General features: G+C 43.2%; 1 protein-coding gene across 1 annotated transcript in view; it reads right to left on the reverse strand.

Annotated features, from left to right (window-relative positions):
* IL1RAPL2 (interleukin 1 receptor accessory protein like 2) overlaps positions 1-20,204 on the reverse strand; it is a 935,719-nt gene that overhangs the window by 229,078 nt on the left and 686,437 nt on the right. The window contains exon 6 of the mRNA XM_040323825.1: positions 8,980-9,054. Coding sequence (XP_040179759.1) covers positions 8,980-9,054 — 75 coding nt within the window. The remainder of the gene's footprint in view (positions 1-8,979; positions 9,055-20,204) is intronic.

Genomic DNA, 20,204 nt, shown 5'->3' on the forward strand with positions numbered 1-20,204 from the left:
CTCTGATGTAAGGGGGCTCTGTGCAGGCTCTGATGTAAGGGTGGGTCTGTGCGGACTCTGATGTACGGGGGCAGGAGGAGCTGGAGAAGTGCACAGTGAGCAGAGAGTAAAAGGGGGCACTGTGATTACAGAGAAAAGGGGGAATAATTGCAGGGGCATTGTAATATAAAGGGGCCTACCTGTAATCATTACAGTGCCACTTTACAGTGCTGTCCCCATTATATCACAGTTTCCCCGCATATTACAGTGTGGAGGACACCAGAAACCCCCCGCGAATGCCTACCGAAATCAAACCCCCCCCCCCTGTTCCTGGGAAAAATGGGCTGCTCAGTCTTAAATGCCCGGGCCTATTTTTTGTCCCAGTCCGGGCCTGTGCGTAAGTACCTGGTATGGAAGTGGTTAATAAATGAAATAATAATTTAAAAACTGCATCTTAGATTACTTGGTTTATCTTTGTGTAATATTAAAATTTGTTTGATGATCTGAATCATTTCGGTGTGAGAAATATGTAAAAAAAAGCAATATATATATATATATATATATATATATATATATATATATATATATATATATATATATATATATATATATATATATATATATATACACACACACAGTACATGCACATTCAAAAGTGCTAGTACATTAAATAATATGCATAACATATTCATTTTATACATAAAAGTCCAATAAAATTGTGCTATGATAAACGTGCAGATCCACTGCAACCTGTTTGCACCCACTTCAGCACACTATCACCAAGACAAACACATTATCTGCTTATCACATTTCTTTACCTCTTAAACACTTTTGCACTATAGTGTGCTTCATGCTTTGCATATATGGGGTTGCCTGCGATTGGTACCGGACCAGACAGAGTGGTGAAAGGCCGCTCTTGGGAGAAAGCTATTATACCTATATTGTCACTTTTTGAGTAAAGTGGATGCAAATATTCAGCAGAGGACAAGTGCATGTGACCTCATAAGTTTAAGAAGTCAAATTTTTGATAAGCAGATGATGTGTGTTCTGTCTTGGTGATGATATACTGAAGTTGGTGCAAACCGCTTGCAGTGGATCTGCACATGTTTGTCACAGCACAATTTTTACTGGACTTTTATGAAATGTATATTTTATGCTTATTATTTATTTTACTAACACTTTGGAATGTACGTATATTAATTATTCTTGATATCACATTGCACTTTATTGTGGTTCACACTTAAATATTGGATGTTTTTTTTTTGTTTGTTTATTTAAAAAAAAAAAGGTGCTTTTCTCCTGTCTGTAAATGTCCTTGGACAAGAGAAGTGCACCCATACATTTTGCAGCTTTCCCCCAGCCCTGTTCTATGCATGTACAGTTCCAGAGCTGGCAGATTATTAGACAGTTGAGCTTGGCCTAACTTAGGCATCAGGGCGGGTATGGGAGGGTGCATGTGATGTCATTGTGCTTGGCACTTGTTCTAGTAGCTAAAGATGGGAAGAGGAGAAAGGACCAACAATCCACCTGAGCCCAAGCTAGCCTGCAGTGCCCTACAGCCCACCCACTTACTGTGCCCTACAGCCCGTCCATAGTGACCTAAACAGTGCCCTACTGGCTACATGCATTTTATGAATAAAGATTCAAAAGGGAAGTGTGACTGGGAAAGCTAAAGTAAGGGGGAAAGGAGGACACTGATATAAGGGAGAACTTTGCAAACTCTAGTGTAAAGAGAAACCCTTACATCAGAATTTCCAGCGTTTTCCCATAGCTCATGTTGCATAGTTTCCCCCTTTCATCAGAGTTCCCCCTTACAGTGTAACAGGGAACTCTGCGGATTCTGATGAAAGAGCTCATTTAGACAGGTGTTGAGTCCCATCCTCCACACAGAGCTGCTGTATTATTCAAACTAATTTCAGTTAAAACATATCCAAGGACATCTCTGCTTTGAACATCTAGTAAGCTTATTTTCCAGAGTTTCAGGTTAAAAAAAAACTAGTTTCATAACCTAGTTTCCAAACTTCCAAGATCTCCATATCTAACCCTGTACCGATTAATTAAAAAAAGATTCAGCAATGCAGTTGGGTTTTCCCATTTACAAAGGAAGAACTGAAACGTGCCTTCTCTAAACTGAAACGTGCCTTCTCTAAACTGAAACGTGCCTTCTCTAAAATGAAACCTGTAAAAAGACCAGGCCCTGATGAGTTTACAACCAAATACTACAAGTCTTTTTCAACATACTGGCTTCCCATCTTCTAAACGCACTTAAAAGTTTATTCTCTAATCTACTGCCTCATCCTTTATTTCTCCAGGCACATATCACAGTGATCCCCCAAAGCTGATAAAAATCATTTATAGTGAATCTATAGACCAATACCTATAGCAGATCTAAAATTGACGCTGAAGTTTACAACGTATTGTAAATTGTAACGTATTGTATCCTTCCACATTTCCAAGTTAAATTTATTCCAGGCTGTGAGGCATGTGATAACACTATTAAAGCAATTATAAGTCAAATTATGCAAAAGACTGTTGGGTTCATCAATGACCTAGTTATATACAATATCTAAAAGAGTAGGCTGAAGGTTTTAAGTCTGGGTCAGATATAATTATAAGGGCCTCAAGCACATTGAAAGGGGAAGTTCCAGTAGAATGAGAGTTATATTTTAACAAAGAGGTAGCTGAGGAACATACTGAATGTCTACGAACAGATTGTTCCATTTATCATGCACAGATTAGGAAAAAAATCAGAAGTGGAGATAAGAGGCATAGTAGATCTAGAGCAGATAGCAGGCTCAGGTCATGAAGCCATGGAATTTGGTGACAAGGACAAACCTATGAAAATAGGTTTCAGAATGTCCATGGGCATATTCAGAAAAGTGAGTCTTCTGTGACTGTGCCGCAACTCTGGACCTGTAAAGCACCCTGCATATTACACAGTACACAAGGGTCTAGGAAGTACCATAAGCAAAGCCTAGGCCTTCATCCAGCAGCAGAGTCCAGGTACTGCCTCACTGAGGATTGGCTGATACAGATAGCTGCTATATAAAGACCAGCTCAAGTAATATAATCAACATTTTGATTGAAGAGAAAAAACATCCACAAAGGACTGAGATCAAGAGAGCAGAGGAAAAAGCATCCTAGGCAACTGAGGCATAACAGTGGGGCTATTTAGGGTTGGCATAACTGATTTTGTGTGTGCCAGTGTCCAAACCTCCTGAAGGCGGCAGTTTACCCTATATGTCCTAGAATTACTTAATTATTCAATTGACAATGAATAAATCTGATTTTAGTGTTGTAATAAAGGGGTCAAATGAAGTCTGAAATGTGTACATTAACACTTAGGGGTCTATTATAAAAAAAAACCTCCAAGACTTGCACATCCTCAAGGATTTATACATTTTCCCAATTAAGTGTAAATCAAAATTTGTAAAAGTTTTGTGAATCTTGTGTGAAAACATTTACAAACAGACCTCTAGGTGTTTTAAGATTTTTATTGAGCAAACTGGAAAAGATTATAATAATTATTTTGGCTTTAAAATATATAGGAAATGAAATAACTCCTGAAACACAATATCACTAATCTATGCAGGTGCGTTTTTTGCATTTTTGAATGCATTTATGCAATATGCGTTTCTTTTCCCCTTAAACTGTTAAAAGCCAGTTGTTAAGCGGGCGGCTGCTGTATCCTTAACAACCAATGACTCATTAGCTGTCAGTATGATTCTCTGCAGACAGCTGGCATTAAAAAAAAAGTAAAAAAAAACTGCCTGGGGGTCCCCCAATCCATACTAGACCTTTCAGGTCTCATACGGATTTTAAATGAAACCCAACAGCAATTTTGTTTTAATTAATTGTCATGGGGTCCCCCAAAAATCCATAACAGACCCTTATCCGAGCATGCAGCCCAACAGGCCAGGAAAGGGGAGGGGGCCAGCGGGAACCCCCCTTCTGAAAATGCCAGGCTACATGCCCTCAACATGAGAGGCAGAGGGGAAGAGTTAAATATCTCTCAGGTTTGCCTGTGATCCCACTAAAAACATTCATTACCTGTCCCTGGGACTCCCATGCAAAAAATAGGGGGGGGGGTAGTGGTCATGGTACAGTAAGGCACGTACAGTAATAAAAACATCATCAGACGTTTTAACACTTACTTTTATACTTATGTGTCTTTGTTTTTCTCTGTGTTCCTAGCTCAGAGATTTTCTTCCTATCCTGACAGGAAGGGTAAGATCTTTTGCACACTGGGCATTTAGCCCAGAGGACTGAGGCTCCAGCTTGAGGGCACAGGCACACTTTCCAGCCCCGCTACCGAATGCCTCTCTGAGAGTCTGTCAGCTGCTATGGCTAGATGCGGCAGGGCGGTGCGATCAGTGGTAGTATGGGCACAGGGTTGAATGCCCAGAATGCAGACAGCTTTCATTAGCAGAATTCATCCCTGGATACATAATGCTCTAAATGTACATACAACAGCAGCTGCCAGACTCTCAGTGTTTGACAAGCTTCCAGCAGCAGGACTAGACAGTGCCTCCTACAGCAGCCAAACGGCAGAACCTCATGCACTGGGGCTTCAGGCTCAGTGGCCTCATGAAACCTAAATTGTCCCAAAGATTGTGATCAGGCAGACCCCTTTTTAGTTTTTTAGGGCAATTTCTGTTATCATTATGATTTTAAAAGGATCCAAAAAACGATGTGATAATAAATGGCTTCATGTGATTGCTATCCTTAAATAAAAGACAGATTTTTGGCATGATCAGTCATATTTTCAATATTAATCCAAAATTTCACACTTTCTGCCAGGGTATACAAACTTTTTTTAGCACACCTGTATATGGACTGTTTAGACACATATCCGTTTGCAGGTAAAACAGCTCTAATATATTTCAACTGCATAGTTATCTACATCTTATAGTGGATAAAATTCTCTTGTGGATTAGATAATTTCCTATTGGTTTTCTCCCTTTTGCTTGGTCCTAACAGATTCAAGAACAGAAATACTATTCCTTGACCAGCACATGTCTTGTTTGATGCTACAGGCAAATTTGTGGCATGGACTCCCTGTAGAAGTGCTAATTTGCTAGAGCAGACCCTGTACAAACAGCCTACAGCTCGCAAGTACAATGCTGACTTTTTCAGCTGTGAACTGGACTCTCTAGACACCAAAAATGACAAGTTCTTCCAATCTTAAATGTAAATTCCGTAAAATGTCAGATGAAAACTGTCACTTGAACAAAAGCCTTCTAACCCATTTGCTTCTAAAAAGATTTACAATGAATCCCAATGCACTGCATAGACAGTCCGCATCCAAAGCTTCTGTTATTCCCACATTTTCAGTAACAGGAAGAATAAAGTCATAATAGAGTAAAGCTTAAAGAAAAATATATAAGAAACTCAATAAGTCCTTGTGAATGGCTGCAAAAGGTTTGATCAAGGCCTACAGAGATAAAAACCTACCCAAATTCTGTGAAATTTTAACTGAGTATATGACAAAAAAAATGCATCGGTAGGTTTTATTTGGTAAAGACTGCACCTCAAAATGATAAGTAAATCTAAAGATATAGTCAAAAAAAGTTGCAGTCACAAATAAAATTGGAAAAAGAGAACCAGATAATAAAATTGAATAGAATGTATAAGACAACAAAAGAAAAAAGAAAAATGCTTTATAGCAGAACTAAGCTATGTAAACACTCTCCCCCCTTGCCAAGCCAGATATCTTTTTCTTGACTTATTCTTGGTGTTGGTTCTTCAGCCATCCTGATTGTCTGGCAGGAAATTACATACCTTCCATGCATGCACACTCAAGTTCATTCATTGTGGCACAAGATGTGCTGAGAATTTACACTGAGCTGCTCCCTGTACATACATAAGGATATTGTGAACAGGCAGATACGTTTGTTTTATTACAGAAGAGACAAAGCAAATCTCTTCTACAATACAGAGCTTGCTTGCAATTTTTTTTATTTTAGTTTCACTTTAGTTCCATTTTAAAGGGGGTTCTATGATCACAGCATACACTTTAATTTTAGAACATCAGCATTGTAATAACAGTGCATACAATAGTTATAGTTGACAATCAGGTTCCCTTGAAGAAGTCACAAGGTGTGGCGTAACGCGTCGGGAGGGCTAGAGGCTGACGTAAACCGGAAGTCACGTAAGAAAGCACTGGAAACGCCATGATTTCACTGTTTGCTTGTTTTTATTTATTTTTATGTAAGAGTCCACCCTCTAAGTGCCCAATAAAATTGTGTTTTATTTAACCTAACACACTACACTACTGGAGGCCTCTTCTTCTCCCCTTCCCCACCTGTATGCCCTTATTATTGGAGCATATTGAGACAGATTAGTGGAAGAAATCGTCGGCTTGTAGGAACAGCAGAGTTTGACAGCTAAGAGCCGGAGAGATCTGAAGAGAGGGTCTGGTGACTACTTTGCTTAAGGCCAGATTGCATATATTTTCAATTAAGGCGAATTGATACATACCATGAGGTTAGAGTTCTGAGAGACCAGTTTTTGGATATTAAGCACCATTTCATGTATTCTGGATACAGTCATTGGGACATATTTATTCCACGCAGATTACTATCTGTTACACAGGAAAATCCTAGATCCATCTAACTATTCCATTTTACTTAGACTATCTGTTCCCTTAACATTTTGAAGCTATTGGACATTATGTATTGATCGTTTTATACATGCATTTTGTTTTTGTTTTCCTTTCATCATTTTGAAGTTTCACAACTACTCCCTTTTAAAGGGCATTTCAGTGTATTAAGTGGTATCACATTTAAGCGCGAGATCATGCTTTATATATTCTTTCTATTTTTGTGTATAGTTGACAATCCAATAGAAGCTTACTTGAAAATTCTCATTTTGTGAGCGCTGCTTGTCTGCTAACCATCTCTGTCCACAACTTCCGGGATTCCCTGCAAGCCTTACAGCTATATCTTTGCTTGTGGTCAATTTCTAAGGACTATATATCCTGTGTTATCTTGCTGAATGCAAGCTGTGATTCCTGTACTTACTGTGCAACCCAAAAATCCTTATCTCAGCAGCTCTGTAGTTCAGAAGACAGGCTCTGTGCAAAGTGACACAGCAACACCTACTCTCAAGGCATAGTGAATACCTGTCACAGAATCTTAAGAAGCAAATATGTGGGCATCTGCACAAAGTTTTAAAACTTCAAGATCATTCTGACTAACATGATTAGGCCTGAAATACATACTGGAATTTAAGCAATCATTTTTAATTTGGACTATAAATATACTTAACCCTTGACTATTTTGAGTTATGGTGTATGGGGAGGCTTAAAGTGGTTCAAAAGGCTCAAAGTTTTTACCTTAGGAGCACCCTCACACTGTGGCGGGGGGGTGTCTGCTGTAAAGCGCTGCTAGTTTTTAGCGTCGCTTTACCATAGTTTTAGCGGCACTTTTCGGCCACTAGCGGGGGAACTCCTAACCCCTGCTAGCAGCTGAATAAAGGGTTAAAAGCGCTCGCAAAGCTTCAGCGCCACTGTCCATTGATTTTAATGGCAGGGGCGCTTTACAGGCACTATTTTGGAGTGACAGGAGAGGTGCTTTACAGGCACTATTTTGGAGTGACAGGAGAGGTGCTTTACAGGCACTATTTTGGAGTGACAGGAGAGGTGCTTTACAGGCACTATTTTTAGCGCTATAGCACCTGTAAAGCGTCTCAGTGTAAAGTAGCCTAATGCATTATATGCATAAGGCATAAAACCTCTGCAGCACCCCCCTAGCCACTCCTTACCTGAGCCCCATCTCAATCCAATGATGTGCATGAGAGCCTCGGTTCTTCCTCCTCATTAGCACAAGAGTTAATAAAGGAAGAGAGAGGGCAGGTCCAAGCCATGGCTCTGTGTGTGAATGGACACACAGAGCTGCGGCTTGGGAACTAGCCTGCAAGCTGCATACTGTGGGGGCACCCGCCAGGAGAAGGGGCCAAGAGTTCCGGCGAGGGACTCGAGAAGAGAAGAAAAACCACTGCACAGAGCAGGTGAGTATGACATATTTTTAATTAAAAAAAAAGTCTTAAATATCACTTTAAAGTAAAAATCAAGGCACATTGAAAAAAATAAATCTTTCCTCCTCTTTTCACAGTCACCAATGGCACTAAATGCCAGCAAAACTTTTCTGAAACCCAAGTAATGACCTCAGTGAAGTCAATATGAATTTATTTTCTAAATATATTATTAGGAAAAGGTTGGCGTTATATATGTATAGCTTGTGCAAGAAGCTAGACAGTTGGGTTGTGGTCAGTTTTTCTGAGTATCTATGGCTGAGAAAAAGCAAGTGTCGCACTACAGAAATCAAAGAATACATCTTTCCTTAGTTGGACCAGTTGTACAAACTACTAAAAGCTTGAGGTTTTAGTCAGCCTAGCTATCTATTGATGGATTAATGTGGTGCATCATCTTATTAAAAACAAATCTATCAAGTGATAAGTAAATACGATACATTCATGAAAATGAAATTATCAACTTTAAAGTACCACTAAAAATAATCAATTTTTACCACATTTGATACAGGCCTTTTGTTACTTAGTCAAAATGATCTGTTTAAAATTTAAATGGCCATACATAACGATATACAAGAAAAATAAATTGATAAAGCTGTTTTTGCTAATAGCAGTCAACCCCATCAGTGTTCAGGAGAAAGGACATTAGCAGTAATTCCAAAGTATAAGTTAGTACAGCTGGTATTTAATAAATTCCTTTTAATCTTCCAACATAAAACATAGATGCAAACATTGCATATACTGTATTTAATATGCAGCCTAACCAATTAACATTAACATTCTCTGCCACTAAGCAAACCCATACACTTAAATGGCTGCTACAATATACTCAAGCATTATAAATGGGAAGTAGCAAATTGATTTGCATGTAATAACTGTGGCAATAAACCTTCCCTTCCTACGTGCAATTTTTCCCATCTGTTAATGGAGTGGAAGTTATGAATCTATTATTCCCAGAAGGGGACTTACCCAGCTGGACATCTATAACACTTGGCTGGTTCTCCACAGGGAACAATGGTTTAGGAGGCTTCGCTGTGAGTAAAGCTAGAAGAGAAAACAGAAGACTGTAATGGAACTCAGAGACAAATTACAGGATAGGAAACATTCTATCATGGAAGGCATTTAATTTTGCTACACTTGATACAGTGTAAACATCATCATAAAGTCTGCCTGCCTTGACTGTGAGACTATCTATACAGAATATATTAAACAGTGAATTTTCAATCCAAGTGAATTATTATAGATAGGTCACTCTGACAGGTGCATTTACCAGATACAATAAATTCAAGAAAGACATATGTAGCCCTGTTGTGATTTTCAGCCATTTAAGAGGATGTAGATATATATATATATATTGCAGCAGGTGGAGCCAGAGAGCACATATTTGGAGGCTGCAGTACAGAACAGACATAGAGATACATTTCTACAGCAAGGGGCTGGATAACTGCATTTCCCAGGAGGCTTTGAGACAGGAAGTTCCAGGAGAGAGGGGAGTCAGGAGGAAGTAGTGAGGAGAGGGAGTCTGGAACAGTGACCAGGGAACACAGATCTGCATCACAGAGTGATTTAAGACAGCTTGTGTCAGAGCTGTGTGTTTGCCACTGAGACACAGGCTCTATGCAATAGTTCTTGGAGAGACTGATGTTCGTCTACTGAAACAGAGAGAGACTGTGTTTTGAGCGATCGAACTGAGGCCTGGTCGCAGGGCCGATCCAGCCACCGGAGTAATCCAGCCTGCCCAACTGAGTGAGTACAGCTGACGGAGGTTATTGCCAGATTCCCCAGACGGCCCCTAGACGATCTGAGATGTCCTGCCGGAGGCTTTAAAAGACTGCATCCATTTCACAGACGTCGGTCTGAGGAAAGAGGGACACTCGCTTCCGCAGACAACCATCCTCCTTCCCCAAAGAGACATTGGAAGTGGTGAGCGGCCTTTGGCCATTGCAACAAGTGTATTTCCTACATCTGTCATACATCCAGGGCCCCAACGTTGGCTAGCCTAGGACAGTACTACTGGCCAGTAGTTTAGGGTGGGGTCGATACTGCTAAGTATATAGATATATTACTGTTCATCGCATTCAATCTAAACGTATTATCTCATTCTGTTATTAGTTGTATTATATTAGAGTGGGGAGACATTAAGGGCTTTTGCTCTATCCCACAGTCATTAAATCTGTTATAAAACTTCACAAGGTGTGCTGGTGTGCTGTGGATTCATTGTTTGTGGTGTGTCACAGAGGTGAGACAGAAGACCCGATAATTCAGCGGCTCCTTCGGGGGTGAGCGCTACACGTGGGGTGCTCGTCCGGGATTTCTTCTGATACCTCTCGCAAAGTGATAACCGCACAAACGAGCCAGCAATGGATCCAAACACCGCAGCAGAGTGGTGCAAAGAACAAAATGGCCAATTAGGGCTGAGTATAGTAATGGACATTCCTGCTGACAAATGGACAGAGGAACAGATCCGTCAAGCAGTAACTACACTAGCACCTGACCAGAAAGTGTTTGTAATAGACACGAAAATAGATCAAAAAGTCTCCCATACCTATGCCCTACTAGAATGGAAGAAAGGAGTCCCAACCTGCTTCCAGGGTGATAGCATCCAGCTAGCCGGAGAAGTTAAAGCACGGTTATTCCCTCTACTCACCTCAGCAAGTTGTCTGGAGGGACCAAGCCAGGCCATGTCAGACACAGTGGAAGTAACTACCACTTCTGTACCAACCACTAACTACCCCCCAGCTTCCTTCTTCATGGACATAGGAAAACTGGTAGAGAGCGTTAGAAAAATGTCCTCGCCATCTGTGAACTATGGCTACAGGAAGTTGAGAATTTTTTCTGGAGTGCAGCCTGTACCTCCTGGAGAAGAAGAGTATGAAACCTGGATGGAACAGGCTATGCAAGCACTGGAAGAATGGGATGTTCCAGAGGCTCAAAAGAAACAACGCATTACTGAAAGTCTGAAAGGCGTTGCAGCAGAAGCCATCCGAAATTTGAAATTCAGTCAGGAGTCTTGTACAGCATATGACTATCTTCGCATGCTACAAGATGAGTTTGGGCGCACAGAGAAAGCTACAGATCTAATCTTCCTATTTGAACACATGTTTCAACGGGAAAATGAGCAGCTTTCCGAGTATATTCGACGACTAAACAAAATGCTATACCAGATTGTACTAAAGAAAGGAATAGAAGCCAGGGATATGGATCAAGTTAGAATGAAACAGATCCTGAGAGGCGCTCTGAGTTCCGATCCCATCTGGATCCAGTTGAAGACCTTACAAGGGGGTACCTCTTTGCAATACTCTGATCTCATTAAGATGGTAAGGGAGGAAGAGGCTATCCTAGAGGAGAAAAAGAAGGGCTCAGGATTTTCATTTCCTGCTGAGGTTCGAACGCTCAATGTGTCGAATGGGAATTCAGAAGTGGAGCAATTAAAGGCTCAAGTTTCCCAGCTGATGCAAATGCTAACCCTATTGTCTGCAGGTGTCAAGTCGCCCCTTGAAAAAGTCACTTCAGAACCAGTTCCTGAATCTACTACTCAGGTGGTGCCTATCAAGAAACCGTCAAACATCTGCTATAATTGCGGAGGAGTGGGTCATTACCGAAATATCTGTCCGAGCCCATCGAATTCAAGAGGAAGTTATCGACCGGCGGGAAACTACAGAGGGCCCCAGTGAGGGAGCAAACTGGGTGCCCAACTACTGAAGACTGCTCTGATTCCCAGGATACCAATAAGAGGCCCAAGTCTTTACCCAGAGCCTCACCTGCTACGACAAAAAGATCCCCTCCCCTGGCGTCTGGTCCTGTGTCAGAGGGAGGCAAGGCACACCCACAACCTAAACACCCGAAAGGGGGAAGAAAACAACCACCACAAGCGAGGAAGAGGGCTAGAGTGCAGCCGACTGGGTCTATGCCTTCTACTACTCCGAAGAAGTTCCCTGACCAGTTGATAGGCCCTTCACCCATTATCCCAGTTCAAGTAGAAGGGGTTTACACAAAGGCTCTCCTCGATTCAGGTGCTCAAGTAACACTGATTTACCGGGACTTCTACCAGAAGCATTTGAAGCATCTACCCCTGATGGAGTTAGAGGATCTCGAAATCTGGGGTATTGGGACTCAGAAGCTTCCATATGATGGGTGTCTACAAGTGAAGCTGGAGTTCAGTTCGGCAACTGTTGGACAACCAGGGGTCTGTGACGCCTTAGCCATTGTATGTCCCCGCCCACCAGGAGCTAATCGAAGTTCTATGATTGTGGGAACAAATACTGACTTGGTGAGACGCCTTATAACTCCATTAGTGACGGAAGAGAGTTCTACTTCAGAGGAGATGCACCCGATGTTGCGGCCAATCTACCAGCGGATTATTCAAGAACAGAGGGCCCCTGCAGAAGTGGGACGGCTTTGGAGATTAGAAAGAGCAGAGAAGGTCTTACAGCCAGGAGAAATGACTAGTTTCCGGGCCTCAGTCAAGTTGAATTGGTCACAACCAGGCCCCTATGTGGTCCTGGAAACTGATCCCAGAAATATGAAGAGATCTGGAGTGGAATTGGTGCCTGAGATAATATCCACCAGAGCTCTACAGCGGGCCCGTGGGAGAGTCTCTGTAAGTGTATGCAATGTGTCAGACTCCCCAGTGACCTTGAAGGCACGGATGCCGATTGGACAAGTGGCCACTGCCACACCCCTCTCACCCACTGAATTGATAGATGGAGTAGACAGAGAGATCCCAGCTGAACGATTCTATCCTAAAGATGCCCCTGTCTCGCCTGAGTGGAAGAAGCGAATTCAGTCTCAGCTCCTCAAGTGGCAAGATTTATTCTCCAAGGATGAGTTTGATGTGGGGTGTGCTAGGAGCACTCAGCACCGCGTTCGCCTCCAAGATGACAAGCCCTTTCGAGAAAGGTCACGGCGAGTCCCATTGGGAGATCTAGATGACCTAAGGGAACAGCTGGCTGAATTGAAAAGGACCAGGATAATCCAAGAATCCAGGAGTCCTTATGCCTCACCCATCGTGGTAGTTCGCAAGAAAAACGGTTCCATCCGTTTGTGCATAGACTACCGCACACTCAACCAAAGAACCATTCCCGACCAATACACTACTCCTCGAATAGAAGATGCCTTACAGTGTCTGTCAGGAGCAAAGTGGTTTAGTGTACTTGACCTGCGAAGTGGATATCACCAGATACCCATGCATCCTGAAGATAAAGAGAAGACTGCTTTCATCTGTCCACTGGGATTCTTTGAGTTTAATAGAATGCCCCAAGGCCTCACAGGAGCCCCAGCAACTTTCCAACGACTAATGGAAAAGACGGTGGGAGACATGCACCTGATCGAGGTACTAGTGTATCTAGATGACCTAATAGTCTTCGGAAAAACACTGGAAGAACATGAGCAGCGGTTGGAAAAGGTCTTGAAGCGGCTGCATGAAGAAGGATTGAAACTTTCCTTAGAGAAGTGTCAGTTCTGTCTGCCTTCAGTCACGTACCTGGGACATGTTGTTTCAGCAGAAGGCATATCAACTGATCCTAAGAAGTTGGAAGCTGTGGCTTCATGGCCGAGACCTCGTAATATTACTGAACTCCGGTCCTTCCTAGGATTCTGCTCATACTATAGGAGGTTCGTAGAGCGGTTTGCCAAGATAGCTCAGCCTCTGAACACGCTTCTAAGAATGGAAGGAGCAGAAGATGAATCAATGTCCTTTGAGCCGGGTTCATCAGCCCACGGAACTAGGAAGCCTCGTGAATCAATCCAGGAGGAATGGACCGACCAATGTGAAAAAGCTTTCCTCCAATTGAAAGGAAGTCTAACACAGGCTCCTGTCCTTGCCTACGCTGATCCTGCCAAGCCTTATGAACTACATGTGGATGCTAGCAGAGAAGGGCTAGGAGGAGTACTATACCAGGAATATGATGGCCTCCTGAGACCGGTGGCATATGTGAGTCGGGGTCTCACCCCTTCTGAAAAGAATTACCCCACTCACAAGTTGGAGTTCCTGGCCTTGAAGTGGACAGTGGTGGACAAACTAAAAGACTACCTGTACGGGGCCAATTTCGTGGTCAGAACTGACAACAACCCACTCACTTACATTCTCACTACGGCCAAACTGGATGCCACTGGGCACCGGTGGTTGGCTGCCCTGTCAGGATTCCGCTTCAGCCTCAAATATCGCCCTGGGGTCAATAACCAAGACGCGGATGCCTTATCCAGGAGACCCTATAGCACAGGGGTCCCAGAAACAGAGTGGAGTCATTTGACTCCAGATGGAGTTCAAGCCCTATGCCAAGGGGTGGAGTGCCGAACCAAAGGAATGATTGGAGCAGAGGCCATAGGAGTCATGGCTGCCGGTGTCCCTAAAATGTATTGTAACCCTACACAGCTGAGGAGTGAGGGCCTGCCTACTTTCACGAAGAAGGACCTGAGAGTAGATCAGGCTGAAGATCCGTTGATCGGGTTAACTCTGAGAGCAATGAAAGCGGGTCAAAGAGGGCTTCTACTAACTGATTCACCAAAAGAGGCTCGTCTGGTCCACAAAGAGTGGGAACGGTTGAAACTGCTAGACGGGGTGGTCTACCGAAGGGGCCCCTCGGATGACTTAGAAGAAAAGCAGCAGTTGTTCCTCCCAGAGAAGCATAGAGAAAATGTGCTGAAAGCTTTGCATGATGACCATGGTCACTTAGGAGCAGAGAGAACTTTTAAACTGGTCCGAGACAGATTCTATTGGCCCTGCATGAGAACCGAAGTTGAAAGCTACTGCCATTCCTGTCTAAGATGTATCCAGAGGAAAACTTTACCTTCTAGGACTGCTCCAATGAGCCATCTACAGAGTCAAGGGCCTATGGACCTGGTGTGTATTGACTTCCTGTGCTTAGAGCCTGACACTAGTGGACAGGGAAATATCCTAGTGGTGACAGACCACTTTACCCGTTATGCTCAAGCTTTTCCAACCAAAGATCAACGTGCTCCTACTGTAGCCAAAGTCCTAGTAGAAAAGTTCTTTGTTCATTATGGTCTACCTCAGAGGATCCATTCTGATCAAGGCAGAGACTTTGAAAGTCGACTCATCAGGCAGCTCTTGGATCTATTGGGGATTCAGAAGTCAAGAACCTCCCCCTATCACCCCCAGGGTGATGCACAACCGGAGAGATTCAATCGGACTCTGCTCAATATGTTGGGAACACTGTCGATCAGGGAGAAACAGCACTGGAGTCGGCATATCTCTACCATTGTGCATGCTTACAATAGCACAGAAAGTGATGTTACAGGATACTCACCGTACCGCCTCATGTTTGGAAGAGAAGCCCGATTACCAGTAGATTTAGCTTTTGGCCTCTCCCTTGACCAGACGTCTATTGCCTCTCACCAGGGTTATGTGGATAGACTGAGGAGAAACCTGGCTTCTGCATTTGAGAAGGCCCGTTTGACATCCGGGAGTAGAGAACAAAGAAACAAACGGAACTATGACTTGAGGGTTCGGGTACAGGATTTACAGCCAGGTGATCGAGTTCTATTAAGAAATTTGGGTGCTTCGGCCAGACACAAACTAGCTGATAGATGGAGTTCTCAGATCTACATCGTCTGTAAACAATTGCCTGGCCTGCCAGTGTACCAGATTCGACCAGAGGGAAAGACCGGGCCACTGAAGAATTGGCATCGGAATCATCTCCTACCTCTGAATGAAGCTGTGCGGGTACCAGATAGAGATGAGTCTCCTTCACCCATTCCATCCACTTCCCGTCAAGCACCTGTTACTCGGTCCCAACAGCCACCTTCTACAAGAGAAAGTGAGGACGACAGCGATGAGGAAGATGTGTGTCCGAGTTGGATGTGGCCATCTGAACCTATGGATGTTCATCCAACTATTATGACTCCTGAGCCGGATTTGAGCAATCTGAGACCAGATGCCCCTGAATTTGTGCCTCAAGCAAACAAGGATAATTCTGTACCCTCTCAAGTGGAAAGTCTCTTGCCGGAAACCTCAGTGCTAGAAGATACCCCTGTTGAGCCAGTTGAAAAGGAAACTGAATTCCCTCAGTTAACACAGCAAGTAGAAGAGGACTCAGCAGATGAAGGCCCATCCGGGTTTCTAGAATCAAGGTCCAAACGACTGGTGCGACCTCCTCAGAGACTCACTTATGACTCACCAGGGAACAGCACAGAGGAAGCTATCACTACTGTACGCAGATCACCCAAAGTGTCCACCCTAACCACAGAGGTATCAAAGGACTTGTGTCCAATCCCGACCATCAGCACACCTTGGTGGAGTGTTCCTCTGCCCCCTCCACTTGCTAGACGTTGTCATAGACTGCATCTATCTATGCGCAGTAAAGGTATTCAGATGGTCTAGTATAAACTTTATATGTGCCTTTCATACTGTATATATTGTCTGTAGAACTTACAAATACAGTTTACCCTTTGGGGGGGACCCCAAAGACTTTAAGTAGGGGGAGAATGTAGCCCTGTTGTGATTTTCAGCCATTTAAGAGGATGTAGATATATATATATATATTGCAGCAGGTGGAGCCAGAGAGCACATATTTGGAGGCTGCAGTACAGAACAGACATAGAGATACATTTCTACAGCAAGGGGCTGGATAACTGCATTTCCCAGGAGGCTTTGAGACAGGAAGTTCCAGGAGAGAGGGGAGTCAGGAGGAAGTAGTGAGGAGAGGGAGTCTGGAACAGTGACCAGGGAACACAGATCTGCATCACAGAGTGATTTAAGACAGCTTGTGTCAGAGCTGTGTGTTTGCCACTGAGACACAGGCTCTATGCAATAGTTCTTGGAGAGACTGATGTTCGTCTACTGAAACAGAGAGAGACTGTGTTTTGAGCGATCGAACTGAGGCCTGGTCGCAGGGCCGATCCAGCCACCGGAGTAATCCAGCCTGCCCAACTGAGTGAGTACAGCTGACGGAGGTTATTGCCAGATTCCCCAGACGGCCCCTAGACGATCTGAGATGTCCTGCCGGAGGCTTTAAAAGACTGCATCCATTTCACAGACGTCGGTCTGAGGAAAGAGGGACACTCGCTTCCGCAGACAACCATCCTCCTTCCCCAAAGAGACATTGGAAGTGGTGAGCGGCCTTTGGCCATTGCAACAAGTGTATTTCCTACATCTGTCATACATCCAGGGCCCCAACGTTGGCTAGCCTAGGACAGTACTACTGGCCAGTAGTTTAGGGTGGGGTCGATACTGCTAAGTATATAGATATATTACTGTTCATTGCATTCAATCTAAACGTATTATCTCATTCTGTTATTAGTTGTATTATATTAGAGTGGGGAGACATTAAGGGCTTTTGCTCTATCCCACAGTCATTAAATCTGTTATAAAACTTCACAAGGTGTGCTGGTGTGCTGTGGATTCATTGTTTGTGGTGTGTCACAGAGGTGAGACAGAAGACCCGATAATTCAGCGGCTCCTTCGGGGGTGAGCGCTACACATAGTCTAGGTCAAAATTCAACTCCTAAAATGTTACACAGGAGATCAAAACACATGATTGACGGCTACTGATACATGACGTTTGATGTACAACAGAACAATATAATGTTTGAGACCCATGTAGGCAATGGGTAAACATTAAGACATTTATAGAGATAGATTTGAAGAGTTTGTCCTTTTTAATAGTTAAACCACTTCAGCCCCGGACCATTTTGCTGGTCAAAGACCAGGCCACTTTTTGCGATTCGGCACTGCGTCGCTTTTACTGTCGTGCGACATAGCTTCCCAACAAAATTAACGTCCTTTTTTCCCATAAATAGAGCTTTCTTTTGGTGGTATTTGATCACCTCTGCGGTTTTTATTTTTTTGCGCTATAAACAATAATAGAGCGACAATTTTGAAAAAAATTCAATATTTTTTACTTTTTGCTATAATAAATATATAAAAAATATATAAAATGTTTTTTTTTTTCTTTCCTCAGTTTAGGCCGATACGTATTCATCTACATATTTTTGGTAAAAAAGAAACGCAATAAGCGTTTAATGATTGGTTTGTGCAAAAGTTATAGTGTCTACAAAAAAGGGAGTAGTTTTGTGGCATTTTTTTGTAATATTTTCTTTACTAGTAATGGCAACGATCATCGATTTTTATCGTGACTGCGACATTATGGCGGACACATCGGACACTTTTGACACATTTGACACATTTTTGGGGCCGTTGTCATTTTAACAGCGATCAGTGCTATACAAATGCACTGATTACTGTGAAAAGGACACTGGAAGTGAAGGGGCTAACCACTACGTGGCGATGTAGGGGTTAAGTGTTTTCTAGGGAGTGCTTCTTACTGTAGGGGGGGTGGTCTGTGTGCGACACGTCACTGATCTCCACTCCGTTAACACGGAGCGGAGATCAGTGTCATTGTCACTAGGCAGAGCGGGGAGATGCTTGTTTACATTAGCATCTCCTCGCTCTATCGCTCGGTGAGACCATCGCGGGTATCCCCACGGCAATTGAGTCCATGGGACCCACGGTCAGGCTCACAGAGTTTGCGGCAGGGTCGCGAGCGTGCCGGCGGCACGTGCGAGACCACATGGGGGCATCTTAAAGGGAATGTACCTGTATGCCTGTTTGCCCGTCCATGCCATTCTGTCGACAAAAATCGGCGTGCGCTGGTCCTTAACGGTTAAATGTCATTTTCTTTGGGAAAAAAGGTATATCTTTTTTTATTATAAGTACATCAGGCAAGCATGCTGTTATTTACAAAGTCATGCTGTTTAGCAGCATAGCACAAAGAATGTGTGTTACACTATTTATATTTAGTCATCACAGTGTCTGCACAGGTCTGTACATAGTCTTTTCACAGTACTATCTGTAGGAAATGTAAATTACACTGCAACAATTTATGACCTTAACCACTTGACCTCTGGAAAAGTTACCCCCCTGCATGACCAGGCCACTTTTTTGCGATACAGCACTGCGTTACTTTAACTGAAAATTGCACAGTCATGCAATGCTGTACCCAAATAAAATTTACAGTGTCATTTTCCCCCACAAATCTGCTATAAATCATATATAATAATAATAAAAAAAAAAATCTTATCTTTTCATAAATATGGGCCAATATGTATTCTGCTATGTGGTAAAAATAAATTCCAATAAGCATATATTAATTGGTTTACACAAACATTATAGCGTCTACAAACTATGGGATTTATACTGGAATTCATTTTTTTTATAGCAGAAATCAGCAACTTATAGCAGACTGTGATATTGCAGCAGACATTGACACTTTGCGGGAACCAGTAACACTAATACAGTGATCAGTGCTAAAAATATGCACTGTCACTGTATTAATGAAACTGGATAGGAAGGGTTTAAGCATCTATGGCAATCAAAGGGTTAACCGTTTGCCTAGCCAGTGTATGTGTTTACGATATGTGCTGCTTTTGATAAATGAAGAGATGGATTTGAGTCCCTGCTTTCCATCCCGACAATCAGCTGGTGCGGGTGCACATATATATATGTGATCCAACACACAGCTGCAGCCATGTAGCAATAAAATTGCTATAGGGCGGTTAACCACTTGCTGCCTGCCCACCGTCAAATGAGGGCGGGTTGGCTCTCATTCTGGGTGAAGGTCATATGACGTCACCCCAGAACGGCCACTCTCACATGCCCGCACAGTGTGGAGATTGAGTCTGCACCGTGTTGCTAGGACACGGCGCGACCCCGATCTCTGCGATGACGCGGCTCTTTAACCATGTGATCCGCTGTGTACAATCACAGGCGGTCACATGTAAACATGGAAGTGCCGAGAATCAGCTCTCATCGCTTCACACTGACAAAGTGTGTAGCAAGGAGAGCTGATCAGTGGCATCTCCTCGCAGGGGACAGCAAGACAGGTAATCAGGGCACGGATCATCAGTGCCCTGATTACAAAAAAGCGCCACCAGTGCCAGCAATCAGTGCCACCTATCAGGGCCCATAAGTGCAGCATATTAGTGCCTCCTCAACAGTGCCACCTAATCAGTTCCTACAAGTGCCACCTCATCAGTGCCACCTTAACAGTGCCCATCAGTGGAGCCTATCAGTGCAGCCTCATCAGCGCACATTCTTCTGTTCCACGCAAATCGAAAGAGACTTGCTATGACAACATGGACGCCCCCGCCCCGGAAAAAACATCACTAGCACCAAAGTCAAAAGCCTCTGAGTCACATTTGACTCCGACATGACTATGGATGCACAAATAGGTTCA

The sequence above is a fragment of the Rana temporaria genome, chromosome 9 (assembly GCF_905171775.1).
Source record: "Rana temporaria chromosome 9, aRanTem1.1, whole genome shotgun sequence".
Taxonomy (NCBI): domain Eukaryota; kingdom Metazoa; phylum Chordata; class Amphibia; order Anura; family Ranidae; genus Rana; species Rana temporaria.